Genomic DNA, 15,718 nt, shown 5'->3' with positions numbered 1-15,718 from the left:
GACTGCTGAATCTCACTCCTTACTGCCACCCTCCACAGACTGCAGGCTTCTCCTGGATGCAGTGATGGTCTAGAGATGCCACAACTAAATCAGATATAGGTGTCTCTGATTTTTGGTCCTTCTACTGGGCTGAGACTGTCACCATTGTTTCTGCCTGTACATCACACTCCCTCAGCCTGTGTCCACCAAAGCGCAGGACCAGGAGGGGCAGTTGGCAGGGAAGCTGCCAGCCACCCTGCCTTACCCAATCACTGTATAGTCCCCATCTCTGGGGGAGCATTCAAGAGATGTAGACTCCCAACTCCTGTCAGTCCAGCAGCACAGCCTCCTGGGAACTGCTGCTGGGCCACAGAGAAGAAGAAGCCCAGGCTAGAAACCACCCCCAAACCCCAGTGTCCTTACTCCCCACTGGAGCCCTTCCTCATCCCTGGATGAGACCCAGGTTAGAACCCTTGTCACCTTCACTCCCTCCCACACTCATCCCTGGCTCCTCCTTACAGTGGACTACCATTCCCATGGTGAGAGAAAGAACAGACCCCACAGAAGCTCTCCAGGCAGAGACTATGCTAATATACAGCCAGTGGGGCTGGAGACTCAGAGCCTTGCCATTAGACCTCTAGCTGGTTCATCCAGGGCTACTTAAAAAGAAAAAAAAAAAAAATCTAACTGGAGTAGTGAACCACCCTATAATCCCAGCATTTGGGAGACTAGGGCAGGAAAATGGAATTTGGGGGCAGCCTGAGCTACCTGGAGATACTTTGTTTTGAAAAACAAATTGATAAAACCAAAACCAAACAAACAAAAGTAGAACTAAGGCAAATTATCCTTGAAAGGCAGTATTCAAAGGCCTGGTTGGTCCCTTCCAACTTAATCTAGGCTTAAGCAGATATCTGCATATACTAATGTAGACAATTATTTAGCCCATGGGTACTCTTGGTCTGTGGATTTTCCTAGGCACCAGCAAGAGAGGGCCTGTCCTACCTGGATGGTTAATTCCAAAACACAAGCCTAGATACTGCAGATAACAGTCTGTCTAGAAGGCTGCATGGCTTTTCTGTTGTTGATGAGGTCACTTCTACTAAGTCTAAGCAAGGAAAAGGGGTTTTCTGTCCTCTATAGGTTACTGAACCCGAGGGAAGGATTCTCATCTGTCCAAGCAGGCATGAGATGGCTACTGAAACTAAATGATCGACCCACCAGTTTGGTATCACCACGGAAGGTCAAAGCCACCTCCTATGGGAAGAAACCAAACAGGGCTCAGGCTAGAAAAACATGAGCTCCTTATGAAGCCAGGGCAGGGCAGTAGGCAGCTCTAGCTCTCAGATGGGAAGAGGTACAGGTGATATGCTGGGAGACATGGGTGCTTGGCCTTGGAGTAATGGCTGTGAGCATTATTATACCCAGGAGGCCGCTCCAACAAACAGGCAGGAGCAAACAAGGGCTGACGGCACATACCTGGAACCTCAGCACTTAGGAGGTGGAGGCAGGAGGATCATGAGTTTAAAGCCAGCTTGGGCATAGCAGAAACCCAATGGCTGGATAGGAAGCTCAGGAAGAGCAGCTGCACACACATACACACATGGTCACACACATACACACATGTGCCCTTCTCCTCGTACACACACATGTGCCCCTTCCCCTCATACACACAGAGGCACTACCATGCATGAGAAGATGAGGATCACAGAGCTCACCCTGGAACCAGAAACTAGAGTCTCCTCCATAGGCCAGAAATGACAAAAACTATTACTAGTCAGAGATTTATTTGTGCAATCTTTTTTTCCCCTTAAATATTCACAGGTCACAAAACTGCCTCTAGGTATTAAACCCAGGATTAAGACATCAATTAACTGAGGTCTGAATGCAGCGCTGATTAAAATAGTAGCAAGACAGGATGAAGTATTTCCCAGATCAGTCTCTAAGTATCAAGGTGCCACCTTGTTGAATAAAATTCATTTAAAGGGCCAGGAACTCCATCTCTCCCACAGCTCTCTCAGAGCACAAGCAATGGCTCTGAGGGAGCCAGGTGGGCCCCCAACATCCCCTCCACGCTGGACACCTAGTGTAAGAAGAAAATCACAGTAACGGGAAGAACAAGAAAAGGGCTGGACAGAGTTACATATCCTTGGGAGGCTCCACCAGCAAGTCCATAAATAAACCAGAGGCAAGCTCAGCCCCTAGAGGGGTTGTGGGGACAGGCAAGTGTGGGAGGAAGTCCACTCTATACCCAAAACAGGGCCTGATTGGGTATGCCATGGTGCAGACAGAGCAGGTACTCAGGGTTTTGCTATAAAGTGCAGACTTCTCACTTGGGCACGTCCTCAAACTTGGAGCAGGAGGAAGCTTGGTGTCTCTTCTTTTGTTCTGAGTCAGATTCCTATTCAAGGCCACACATTGTTAATGACTGCAGGGATGTTTGTCTAAATCTGATTGTCTAGAATAAAACCTGACCTATTTCATTCACTCCTCAAGGCTGAAGGCGTAAAAAGTAACTAAGATATTTAGACTCTAAGGAGCAGGAGGCTCGAGCTTCCAATGTGGGCTATATAGTAACACTCAGTCTAAAAACAAAACTAAAGATAACTAAGGTATGGTACTGTGAACTTTACAACATTCTATTCTGACCCTCTGTGCTGGTTGTTTTCTGTCAACTTGACACAAACCTACACATACCTAGGTAAAGGAAATTTTAACTGAGAAAATGTCTCCATAAGATTGGTTTGCAAACAAGTCTTGGGGTATTGTTTTCATTGGTGATTGATGTGGAAAGCCCACTGTGGGTGAAGCAGTCCCTAAGCAGGTGGTCCTGGGGTACATAAGGACCAAACTGAGCGAACCATGGGGAGCAAGCCAGTAAGCAGCATTCTTTCATGGTCTCTGCTTCAGAACTGGAGTGACACTCCAGTGACACTCCACCTGGAGTTCCTGCCCTGGCTTCCTTCAGTGATAGACTGTGATACAGAAGTATAGCCAAATAACCCTTTCCTCCCCAAGTTACTTTTAGTCATGGGGTTTTATCTTAGCAATAGAAACCTAATAAAGACACCCTCCAAAGACACTTTAGTGTCTGATTACTGTTCTGAACCTGCAATCACTTCAAGTTCCAGAAACAGCAGAGTCTCTCAGACAGATCACCCATGAACAGGGGAAGTGCCTCAAAGACTGACAGAACTTCGAAAGGAAGTGTCTCCCCTCCCCAAAACAGGAACAACATCTCATGAGAAGCAGACAGTAAGACTTCTCTGGAGTCACCCACCAGAACCACAGCTGAGACAGGACTAGCCAGACCACAAGCTGACCCAGATTGTTTAACTATACAGATTTTTCCATCCTGCCCTGCCCTCTCTAAAACTCATGCCAACGTCCACCAATGGCTGAGTCTCTTGTTCTCCATCCTCCCAATACAGCCATGGTACCATATACAGCCCAGTATTACCCCTTTCCACTTGATTTCTGAGGTTAGTGACCACAGCCGATTTGTTGGGTCAGATGCCTGGCACAGGACTCTGAGAACAGTGACACTCCCCCATCCCGTCTCCCACCTTCTGGTGCGTAGGAACCAAGTTCTCTCTCTGCTTTGGGAATCTCCAGTCATTTCGTGAAGGGTGCCAGAACAACTCAGCGCGAGCGAGACAGGCGGTGGTCCTACTGCAGTACTTCCCATATGCCAAGAATCTAGGTCATCATGTTTTTTTAATTCTGGATGCATTTTTAAATTTGGGGCATGTTACCCAAAATGTTGGGTCCAGTGCACCTCTGTCCTGAAGCCCTCTGCAGCTTACCTCCTGTGCAGGCTGTAGGCAGGGGAGCAGAAGCAGAAGTAGCTACGTTACCCATAGCCTGCATTTTAATTCATGCAGGCCACTTTCACTCTGCCTAATTAACAGTTCTAAAACTGGCCTATGACTCAAATGAACGCAGTCTCACTTAAAACCCAAGGAGAAACATAGCAGCCATGGATACACTCACTCTTCCATGATGTTGTGCCCTGGCACGGAGCTATGAGGCGGGATGAAGGCGGCTTCTTTTATTTCCTACCCTACCTCCAGATCAATTTCATCCTCTACAAAACAGCAGAGCCGCTGTCCAGGCTGAATTATGGCAGTGACATGCCTGCTCTTAGTAAGTTTCAACTTCTGACCTATACGTTCCAGCTGCAATACTGAAGCACAAGCACAGAAATGTGCAGTTATGATCTTGTGTTTGTGGGAAAGTACAATTATGGAGAAATTTACAGGAAATCAAAAAAGGCACTGCCTGAGAGTGTACAAAACAATAAAACAGTCACACAAAGAAAATGAATGCTACCCAAAACCAAACCCCAAGAAAACTATCTTAGAGCACCAGCTCCCCATGCCGGGAGAGGCTACTCTCCGCCTCCCAATCAGACTGGTCCTGAAAAAGCACTGCATGCCCCAAAAACGCTACCCTGGGCCCGGGGTGTTGTATGGATGCCAAGGACACTTTCATGCACATCCTATGCTCTCAGCCGTGTGGTACTTGACCTGAAACCCAACCCAAGGACTGCAGTCAGCTGGCCTTGCAGAGGGGCTGGGAGTGAGCTGAGGAGGCTGGCACTGGGGCAGGCCCTGGACTCTAGTGTGCTCTGCTGAGCTACAAGACTGTGTAGGACTGTGGAGCCAACTGCTTAGACTCCTGACTTTTCCTTGGCTGAATCATTTACTTTGTGCCTCAGTTTCCTTATCTGCAGCATGGGGATAACTAGAGAAGCTGCCTTATACACAATAACAGCAACCTCTTTAAACAGAGTGGCTTGCTAGTGTTTATTAGCACAAGCCTTACATGGAGTCTTAGTAGAGGCCGGTGTTGCTAAGACATGCCAGCAATTGACTCCTGTCTCACCTCATCACTGTACCAGCCTCCTGCTTTGCAGATGAAGAAATGGGGGTGGAGTGGGGTGGGGGTGGGGGGTAGTAAATCTTTCCATTGTCACTGAATGTTGGATCAGACCGCAGCTGTCATAGAGAAGTTCAGAGGTCTTGAAAGAGACAGAGACTGGGGCTAGTCTATGCCTGAGGGGACAGTCTCCAAGGGCCGAGAGGGGGAGAACAGACAGCCAGGGCATTCAAGACCTGGGGGCAGTTGAGAGTGGTGGGATGTACCTACAAGCCCAGCATTTGGGATGAAAAAGTAGGAGCAGCTTAAGTTTGAGGCCAACTGCCACTGGCACCACCACCCTGCCACACCACCACGAAACAAGTAAGCAAAACCAGGAACTCTCAAAAATGTTAACACCAAATGGTAATTTAATATCACAGAAAGTCCACCTGCTTTGGGAGATGAAGGACCTGCCGCTGTTGCACCCAAAGCCCCTCCTTGGGTTCTAGCAAGGAGGGTAATAATTGTGGCTATGATGGATCTGCCAAGATCAACTGTATCACTGCAGAGACTGGGCCCTGTGCTATTAAAACACACCCCTGAGGCGGCAAGGACAATGTGACATTTCTGAAATTGTTCTACTACCATCAAATGCCAAATAAGTCCTTTTTGCTGCTCGCTTTAATAAAGCTGAGAGGTATTCTTATAAACGCAGACTCCACCTTGGAGCCTTGCAAATGTCACTGGAATTACAGTGAGCTTGCTCTAAAGTGACGAACTAATGGCTCATCCCTCAGGGAGATGCTGGAGCTCACAAGCCAGCTGTGGTCTCCAACACACGCCCAACTGTCATGACCCCAGGGGAAAGTCACAGTGTAGGAGATGGTGAACACAGGCCAATTCCCAGTACCTGGGACTTTTCCTGCTGAGTGAGCTGCAGAGACAGACATTGGCTCCTTGACACAAATAAGAAGAGGTGCCATGAGCCTGAAGGACACAGTCTCCGTCCCCAAAGTGCGTGGCTGTGACTGGCACCAGGCCACGGTCACTACCAACGACGCCTGTCAGCAGCTCTTGGATCTCTACCTGTCTCCCATGGGCACCTGCCTCTGACAACACATGGATAAATCTCAGATCTGTTGCTCTCAGTTCTGTCAGTCTCCATGGCCCCCTGGCTGTCACCCTGACGTCTCCATGGTCACCAGGCTCTTGGAGAGGCATTAGTTTCCACCCCTGCCTCTAACTAAGTCTCCAGTTAGAGGTTAAAATGGCTTCCCGAAATACAAACTCTGCACTCTCCTAAGTCCTTCAAAAGTTTCCTGGGCCTTCTTTTTTTCTCTTGGGAGAAAGCTGAAAAGCCTGACAAGCAACAATGTCCCTCAGGCCACTCTGGGTCCACTTCCCTGACTGCAGAGCCACCCAAGGCCACCACCCTTTTCCCTGGTGTTCTTGAACAAGGGGTCCTTAGCTCTTGATCCCTGACCCCACCTCATCTTGTGACACCCTCCCCTCTGTTGTGTTTAAGACACAGGAGTCCCATGCTCACAAGTTAGCCCTCCCAACTAGGCTGGAAAGTGTCAGCACACAGACTCAGGCTCAGAAGTGAGAAGTCTCCTGCCTGCCTCCCCCCATGGAGTGATGAGCGGCACAGGCTCTGCTGAGGCTCTCTCCTACCTTCAGGGTAAATGAAGCCACTCAACAAAGGAAAACTGTTCTGCTGCCATCAGAGAGCAGCCCCGAGGCCTGGGAAGAAAAGTGATGGCACACAGAAGCCACCCCCAAGCTGAGAAGGTTCACCCCAGAGCCACCTGACAAGCTGTGCTGCATTAAGAGCTGCCTAGGGAAGAGTCCCAGGCATGCAGAGCAAGGATTGCGGAAGAAACTGTCTCCATTCTCCATGAGCTGAGCACAATTAGCTGAGGCAGTCACAATTCATGCACTCACCATTCCACGATCTCTGGGTGAAGAATCGTGTTGTTGACATTGAACCTGTAAAGAGAAGACATACCAATGGCATTAGATGCATGCCTCTCATATCCCAGTTAGACGTATCTCATTCAACACGAACACGCCATGACCAAGGGAGTCCCCGACCTTTGAAATGCCTGGCTCCCTGGCCCAGAGAAAGCTGCTACTACCTTGTTCAGGCCTGGAGGCCTGGGCTGCCACCTATAAGCCTGGTCAGTGGAGGGCAAGCACTCTGACTATAAAACACCACTCCTTCCCCACAAGGCAGACTCTTTGTCAAGTTCATTAACACACAACCAGGAATACCAGAAATGGAGGAGAAAGAAAAATATTTGCAGAAAGAGAGTGAATTTTTCACTAATTTGGTGAAAAACACAACTATACACATCCTTTTTAAAGAACAAATTCATCTTACGTGCGTGCGTGGGTATTTCACTCGCATGTGTATCTTTGCCCCATATGCCTAGTGGTCTGCAGAGGCCAGAAGACAGTGCTGGATCCCCTGGGACTGAAGTTACAGACAGCTGTGAGCTACCATGTGGATGCTTGGAATTGCACCTAGATCCTCTGGAAAAGCAGCCAGTGATCTTAACCACGGAGCCATTTCTCCAGCTGCTTAAAGCTCAATAATCTTTAAGTAGCACAAATCTAAAGACATGCCATAGCCAAACTGCCAAACAACAGTGCGCATGTCAGTGGTCCTGAACTCACAATGAGAATTTAGTCTTTTCAGTTTTCTGACTGGGGTATAATCTCCACCTGAGCGGTTCAACTTCCAGTTTCTAACCTTACAAAAGGCTGACTGAGATACAGCACATCTATCAGTGAAGGAGCTTCTACATCTTGCAAGCACCATGAGAAACTCAATTCAGCACCCACACGGGGTATGCTCTTGGTATGTTCTCATCAGCGGCCAATTCTGCATCAGAATTCTACACCAACCAGGGGGTGGTGGGATAATACAGGAAGGATTGAAAGAAACAAAAAAAAAAAAAAAAAAAAATTGAGAACCAAAAATTCCAGCAAAGATATGCTTCAAAAATAAAGGAAGAGAGAGTCCCACTGTGACCTATGACCCCGACGATATGAGAGACATCGGCAGGGTTCATCAGGTATGAATGCATCTCAGTTCATATGTCCGGTGGGTAAGGCCTGCTGTGAGTTTGTCAGACAAGGATTTAGCCTGATGGGAACTGCTGCCAGCAAACTCGAGTCACAGGCAGTCGCTGTGGATCTGGAGCCCACAGTAACTGGTGAGATCTGAAACGATCCGTGTTGCCAGCCCATGCTGCATATGCTACCCAAAGGATGTCACCAACAACTATATTGGTGGTCATTCCATCACTGCCAAGAAGACCACCTGGCCAGGCTGGACTCAGGGCTTCCCGGGCTTGCACAGCTTTGAAGAGGGCTCTGGCTCCACATCACTGCTGATGGAGCAGCTATCTACTGACTGTGGCAAGATGTCTAATCTGGAGTCCTCGACCTATACAGTGCCTCAAGTGTTCACAGCTGTGGCTCACCCACACCACTCTGGAACACTCAGACTGTGCCTTCATGGAGGACAATGAGGTCACAGATGACCTCAAATATCCAACCTAAACCAGTCTCAGCCGCCTTTTCCCTCAAACTGTCTTCTCTAACACAGCTATTCTGCTCTTCAAAAGGACCTCATGCATGAATCTGACAGAGTTCTAGACCCACTTTTGGCCTACCCTTGTGTCTCCCTCCCTTTGGCCACCTACACTCCAGTCAGCTCTGCAGAGAAGGCCTTCTACGAGAACTGTTGGTGGCAGAGATTAACCTGAGTTGCTCTGAGCTTTCCAATCAGATGGTAAAGTGTGATCCCAGCACAGCCAAGTTTGTGTCCTGTGGCCTCCTGTAATGTAGAAATGTGCTACACAAAGATGTGAATGTTGCCATCACTGACATCAAGACCAAGAACAGCCAGTTTGTGGACTGGTATCTATCCCATGGGCTGCAAGGTTGTTATCAACTACTTGCCTCCCAGTTTGGTACCTAGGAGTCTGGCCAAGGTACAGCATGGTATGTGCCACGAATATTCTGAGCAACAGGTCTGCTCTTGTTGAGGCCTAGGTCTGCATGGGCCTGCATGAACCACAAGCTTGATGATGTACACTAAGGGGACTTTTGTACACTGGTATCAGGGTGAGGACACGGAAGAGGTGAGTTCTCTGAGGCCAGAAGGATATAGTTGTTCTAGAGAAAAACCACAAGGAAGCAGGCATCAATTCCTACAAAGATGGGGAAGTAGAAAAAGAACAGACAGCTGCTTGGAGTGTGTTCACTATGGTTATGGCAAAATCCTTCCAAAACAGTCTCCCTGCATTCCTAAGAACATGAAGGAAAACACTGCAGACAAACAATATACAAGGGACTCATTGCTGGCAAACTTACCCCACAGGGATTCCTTCAGACTGAAGAGACTCTACAGTGATGTGAGCCTACATGAAGACACAGGCACTGATGGGCCAGCGGGATGGCTCAGGGGTAAAGGCACTTGCTGTGAGAGTGATTACTTGAGACTCCCAGGACCCACATGGTGGAAGAGAACCAACTCTTGCAAGTTGTCCTCAAACCTCAACATGAATGAGACATACACGCACACGCACACGCACACACACACAATTAAATGTAAAAAAAGTGAGGTTTTTTTTGTTTGTTTTTTAAAGGCGGTGCTCGGTGCTAGAGAAATGTCTAGGGGTTAAGAGTGTGTATTGCTCTTCCAGAAGAAAGGAGTTTAATTCCCAACACCCATTTTGGGGGGCTCACAACTTCCTGTAATTCCAGTTCCAGGGGATCTAATGCCCTCTTCTGGCTTCTGCAAACACGGAACACACGTGTATACACTCACACAGACATACACACTGATATGAATAAAAAATAAATCTTGGGGGGGGGCACTAGTAAAGATGGCCATATAGGCAAATATGGAGACAGCAGAAATGTAGCTTTTGCTTGTAACTTCTTAAAATTTACCAACAGACATCTCTGTTCACACACACACACACACACACACACACACACACACACACTTCCTAACAGGGCGTTGGGGAGGGTTCTCCCTTCATGGGGATTTCCACGGACCATAATTTGAAACTGAATCCTAAATATTAACTTGATATGCAAGTTAACCGTTACCCAAAAGTCATGGTCCCCAAACCACAAATTGGCATTTTGCTGTAAATCGTCAAGTTTTAATAATGTCCCTCTAACTTCCTAGGTTTTAAAATTCACATCGTTGAATATTAATATCCTTGCATTAGCAAGTCCCAAATTCAGCATTTCATATTTAACTGCTTATTTAAATGGAATTAATTTGTAACCAATTGTCTTTCAAATATGCAAGGCAATTTAACTAAATGCCAAAAGATAAGAAATATGCTTGTTCTCAATAGCCAGCTGATGTGAAATAAGGACCATATTTCTCTCTCAGATGATGGCGTGAAACGGCGAGCTCTGTAATTGGCTGTCTCCACCCAGAATTCATGCGCACAGGTTCTGCATGTCTGGAAGGGTGATAGCCTTGTACCAAGAAAGTGTCCCCACTACCTCTCTAGACTCTGAGAGATGGGTGGCTCTTAGCTTAGGCCACCTGCCCATTCTGTAGAGCCTTCATGACCAGCTTCCCTATTTCAGGAAACTCTGCCCTAGCATCTACTTCCTTGGGCACTAACAAAGATGCATGGCATCTGGCTTGGTCATGGGCTGCTGGAGCTAAGTTTTTGAGGGGTCCTGGGTACCTGGAGTCCACAAGACAAGTTTCAAGTTCTCTTCGCTGCAGGTCTCTCCTCCCTATTTCTACCTCTCCCAGCTCCGGCCTACGGAGCAGCCCTTGCACCCACAGCAGAGCCTGGCAATGAGAACCTGACCACTGCTCCCATCCACCATATGCCTACCAGAGTCTATGGAGAGGCCTTCTTCTAAATGTTCCCTGGAACTTGTGTCTGATGCAACAGGGCCTAACATGGCTCCATGAGCTGGGCCAGCTCCCTCACTCAACACAAACATCACAGAATAATCAGAAGCCATAGCCTCTTGAAAGCCCAGTGGCCTGCAGCTCCGGCAAGATCTCTCTGACCTCACCTCTGCCTTCCTCTTCCCTCTGCTACTCTGTCCCCACCACTCTCTGACCTGGTGCACACCCTGCTGTGGCTTCAGGAGGCCTGGCTCTGGTCTAAGGCTAAGGCTTCACACATATGGGACAGTACCCCAGACAGGTTATGCCATGAAGCTGCATTCTGAAGTGAAAGTCACAAACCAACTTCCTGGCTGGACCACAGCTCAGAGGGTCTGGAATGGGTAGACTACTGAGGCCACTGCCAGCACTTCCTTCATGCAGGTCAAGAGGAAAGGTAGCCTGGGAGGCCCTAAGGACAGACAGAGAGGGCCAAATCTACATTTCAGTCTAGGTAGATCAGAGATCCAAGATGGAGGCATCTCAGAGACATTTAAAGGGGTTAAAAGCAAAAATCTCAGGAATGCGGAGCTTCATCTGGGCAGTGAGAGGTGACTGGGGACAGATCCGTTACACACTGGAAACTAGGACAACAGAAAGATTCATCTTGCTTAGGAAAAGGCTATTATTATCCAGCAGCCAGCTGGAAACTCTCGGCAGGCAGGTAAGTGCAGTCCTGTGTCATGGTGGCCCTTGAGGACAAGGCTTCTCCCCAGCTTGGCACAGAGTCCTGAGGTGCTTGCAGCCCAGAGCCCAAGAACACAGACATGGATTTTTAACAGGGAGGAACTACAGGCACTGAGCATTGGCCAGGACCCCAGGTTAGCTCTCACAGAACATAGGGTAAGACACCTGATGAAGACTCTTGTCCTAACATAGGAACACCAGAAAATTACACAAAGGATGACGGAGTATGAGAAGTGAGGCCCAGAGAAGCGGAGAGTGAGGGACAAACCAACCTTGGACCAGAGGGAAGGGAATATGGGTCCCACATACAGGTCAGACGTTCCAAAGCAGAAGTCAGAAGTCTGACTCTAGCTATCACATGGGCACAGAAACAAAGCCGGCCCACACCCAGCATGGAGAGCTGGCCCCAGCCCAGCTCAGCCGCCATGGGCCTGAGGAGTACCATAGAAGTCCCCACCATATATATGCATCCCACAAGTGAGACAAACTTGTGAAAGACTGAAAAGACTCAGGGAAGGAGCCAGGGGCAGAGGCTGGGATCTGCTCAGAGGAGAGCACACACGTTGGAGTTCACAGCCTGGAATCCTCTCGGTGAGGCAGGATGAGGCCTCTACTTTTGGTTTGCAGTGACCATGATGGTCTTTTTCAGTAAACCTTCCCAGTGTAGCAGAGATGGCCTCAGCCGCTTCATCCCAGGACCTCACCAGTCACATAACCCACAGGATCTCATTCTAGAAGAAACTCAGCATCTCTGTGGCACAGACCAGATGCTACAGCTTATAGTCATGCACGAATCTGGCCACTGACCAAGCTGGGTCCACTTGGCTACAGTACAGACAGGGAGACCAAGTCTCATGGGGTACCAGATTTGAGCAGGATCTGTAGCAGGCAGCCAGATACTGTGCAGGCTCTGGACAGACTGTCTCCTTTGGTCCCCACTACCCAAGCAGTGCTGCATTAGCTGTGGTGACAAAGTCACAGAGCTGGTCGGTCAGTAAGGTACCCTCCAAGGCACCCACTTCCACATGGCTGAAGCCCATACAGAGGCTGCAGATGGTATGGGTTGAGAAAGGTGAAAAGGGTGTTGGGGCACAGGCATCTGACAGTGCTGGGGACCTGGGAGAGGAAAACAGACTTAGCAGGCAGCGTTTCAGCAAGCTGGGCTGGCCACCATCAGGCTGCTTAGGGCAAAATCCCAAGAGGATGCTGCAGTTTGTGCCATGAAAGAACCAAACTAGATGCCCACCCCCACCCCCCTACCCCACCCCCCACCCCCCACCCCAAGCCCCCCCTCCCTGCCCCACGGCTCTTATCACTGGAGATACATACTTATACATATTCATGAGCTCATAATCCTTCCTAATCACCCTTCCATCGCACATACACGGATTCCCTCCCTCCTGGGGCTCAGACTCATACATAATTATAAGGAGCCTCTTCAGGTACCACCTTGGTCTACAAAAGACAACGGAGGACAAAGTGCCTACAGAGAACCTGTGGTTGGGAGGTCACTGCAGCTCAGGTGCAGGAGCAAGGCTGAGGGCTGTTAGCTGGCTCAGACCCAATCACTCCAGCCCAGATCTCCCAGGACACAGCCTAGCCTGGCCACAGCTAGCAGGCAGCGCTCTCTGGGGGCACGGGTGACAAGGAGACAGACCTATTACTCTCCTGCCTAGAGGGACCTGTTTGCTGAGTAGGAATTAAGGGGCTCAACCCAGACTTTAACTAGGTAGTGAGTAAAAGACTAGGCTAATGGAGACAGGGAGTTCTGGAGAACTGGGCTGGGCCAGGACGAGGGGGTGGGGGTGGGGTGTTGGGGTTGATAAAAAAAAAAAAAAAAAAAAAAAAAGAATGATCTCAGAGAAACCAGCCAATGCAAAGGCCATTCATTCCTAGGACAGCCTGGGCTAAATAAATAGAAAATAAAAAACAAGGCTGGTTACATGAACAATATAAACTTGCTCTGCCACCAAGCCTGCCAACATCAGTTCAATTCTCAGGATCTACACAGTGGAAGGAGAGAACAGAACCAGCCCCCAGAGGTTGTCCTCAGACCTCCACACACACCATGACACGTACACTCACCCCCGCATACACACACAATCAATCAGACAATGCTCAAAACAACAAAAAAACAAAGAAAACAGCTACTCTTGCCACACAGTGGCCAGCGCCCCTGGGCTCTTCTGAGAGGGAGCCCAACAAGGAAGGGTGTCTTCCTTAAAGTAAAAGAGGAAGTGGTTTTTCACAAATTATTTCACTACAAAGTTCCTTCAAACACTTGATCCAACCTATCCTCAGCACCCTCCCATGATCCATGTCTTGTGTGGCCAGCCTGGGAAAGATCAGCTGGTGAAGGTAGGAGTGGGTAAAGGGCAGACTCACTTGCTAATGCCCTCGAAGGAGGCCTCCCTGCAGACACTGCCACTGTCTGTGTTGACACCGCGCTGTGGAGAGAAGAGGAGGTGTGAGAACAGGTGTGTCATGTCACACAAGGGCCACAAGCATCCCCAGGGCCTGCCTAGGAGAGTCTGCCTCTTCCAGACACACTCAAATGGAACCACAGCCCAGTATGCCCTTCCCCCAGGTAGCTCTAAGCTGGACCCCAGAACAAAGTTTTTTTTTCCTAGTGCAATGTGAAAAGCAGAAAGATCCAGTTATAGTGGCACATGCTTGTAATTCTAGCACTGGGGAGACTGAGGAAGGGGAAATCACCAGTTCAAGACTAGCCTGAATGGGTCAGAGCATCCCAGGCACACAGCAAGGAGTGGGTCTAGATGGGTTGCTCTGCTCACACTGCTCAAACACTCAGGTCCAGGCAGGGGCTGGGCAAGAAAATCAAGAACCCGAGACACCTTCCCCACCAGTGCATACACAGACCCACTCTCTCCCTAGCCCCTCCCACTAACACATACACAGACACACTCTCCCCATCTGCTCTCTCCAGGCTCCTTATCTTTCATCATACATATACACTGTCACTAGTGTGAGGTTATAGGAATGTAGCCTGCCCTCCATGCTACAGTTCTGTAACCACAGAACCAACAATCACAGAACAAAATATTTTAAAAAAACAAACAAACAAAAAAAAACCAAAAACGACAAAATCATAAAACCGAGAACCAATCATGGCTGCAGATTTTTTTCTTATTATCATCTCCTAAACAAGACAGTGTATCACTATACACAGGGAAGTAGTATCATGTCAACTTGACACAAGTTAGAGTCCTCTGAGAGAAGGGGACCATGGTTGAGAAAATGCCCCCACCAGACTACCTGTAGGCAAACCTGTAGGGCATTTTCTTGATTATGATTGATGTGGAAAGGTCCGGCCCATTGTGAATGGGGCCATCCCTGAGCAGGGGTTTCTACATGGCATAAGAAAGCAGGCTGAGCAGGCCATGGGAAGCACGCTAGTAAGCAGCACCCCTTCACAGCCTCTGCATCAGCCTCAGGATCTTGTCTTCCTTGAGTTCCTGGATGATGGACCATGAGGTATAAGATAAAATAAAACCTTTCCTCCCCAAGTAGCTTTAGGTCATGGTATTTATCACAGCAACAGAAACCCTAAGGACAGGCACTTAGCATTGTAGTAGGTGTTACAGGCAACCTGCAGATGATTTGCTGGATATGGGAGGATGTGCATGGGTTGATGTAATAAAAGGGGCTCCTGGATCTGTAGTGTTGGGATCCCCAGGGGTCTGGAAACCAACCCTCCACGGATACCCAGGGACAACTGTAGACTCAGCCTCCATTCGTCTCCATCCATCTCCAACAAGAACTCAGTCATACACTGCGACTAAACAAGGGGTTCAGAGAAAAGAGAGCCACCTCAGAGAGGGAAGACACTCTCAGCAGCTACAGCTTTCTCAAGAATCTCAGGCTGATCCCTATTCAACTTTGATCCAAGATAAAACACACTGGGCCATCCTGCCCCTAGAGGTACTACTGGTGTGGCTGCTGTGTCCCATGTGCGTCAGTAGGTGGCAGAGAGGAGAGAGGCTGTGTCTACACTCAGTGTTCTGACCTGTAGACATCTGAATGATTCGTAGCCTAACATTCCCTGAAAAAAGTGACCCTGAGATGAGCACCAGTCCAGCACCATGGGGCCGGACAGGGGGCTAGCCTGAGGTGACTACCAGTCCAGCACCATGGAGCCGGCCAGGGGTCTAGCCTGAGGTGACTACCAGTCCAGTGCAGCACAGACCCGAGATGACCTCTGCCCTGAGCCATAATGCACCAGTG

At 48.9% G+C, this 15,718-nt stretch overlaps 1 protein-coding gene and 1 non-coding gene across 2 annotated transcripts in view; one reads left to right on the top strand and one right to left on the bottom strand.

Moving 5' to 3' along the window:
* Positions 1-15,718, bottom strand: part of Pepd (peptidase D) — a 128,313-nt gene that overhangs the window by 81,890 nt on the left and 30,705 nt on the right. The window contains exons 6-7 of the mRNA XM_034518070.2: positions 13,859-13,920; positions 6,784-6,828 (exon numbers count right to left, since the gene is read on the bottom strand). Of these exons, the coding sequence (XP_034373961.1) occupies positions 6,784-6,828; positions 13,859-13,920 (107 nt within the window). The remainder of the gene's footprint in view (positions 1-6,783; positions 6,829-13,858; positions 13,921-15,718) is intronic.
* On the top strand, positions 15,403-15,534 carry LOC117701549 (small nucleolar RNA SNORA17). Its single transcript, XR_004605762.1, has one exon. It is a non-coding gene; the product is annotated as a small nucleolar RNA SNORA17 (small nucleolar RNA).

Source organism: Arvicanthis niloticus, chromosome 1 (assembly GCF_011762505.2).
Source record: "Arvicanthis niloticus isolate mArvNil1 chromosome 1, mArvNil1.pat.X, whole genome shotgun sequence".
Classification (NCBI taxonomy): Eukaryota; Metazoa; Chordata; class Mammalia; order Rodentia; family Muridae; genus Arvicanthis; species Arvicanthis niloticus.
The sequence above is the reverse complement of the archived record's forward strand: the minus strand, read 5'-3'. Positions and strand labels throughout refer to the sequence as shown.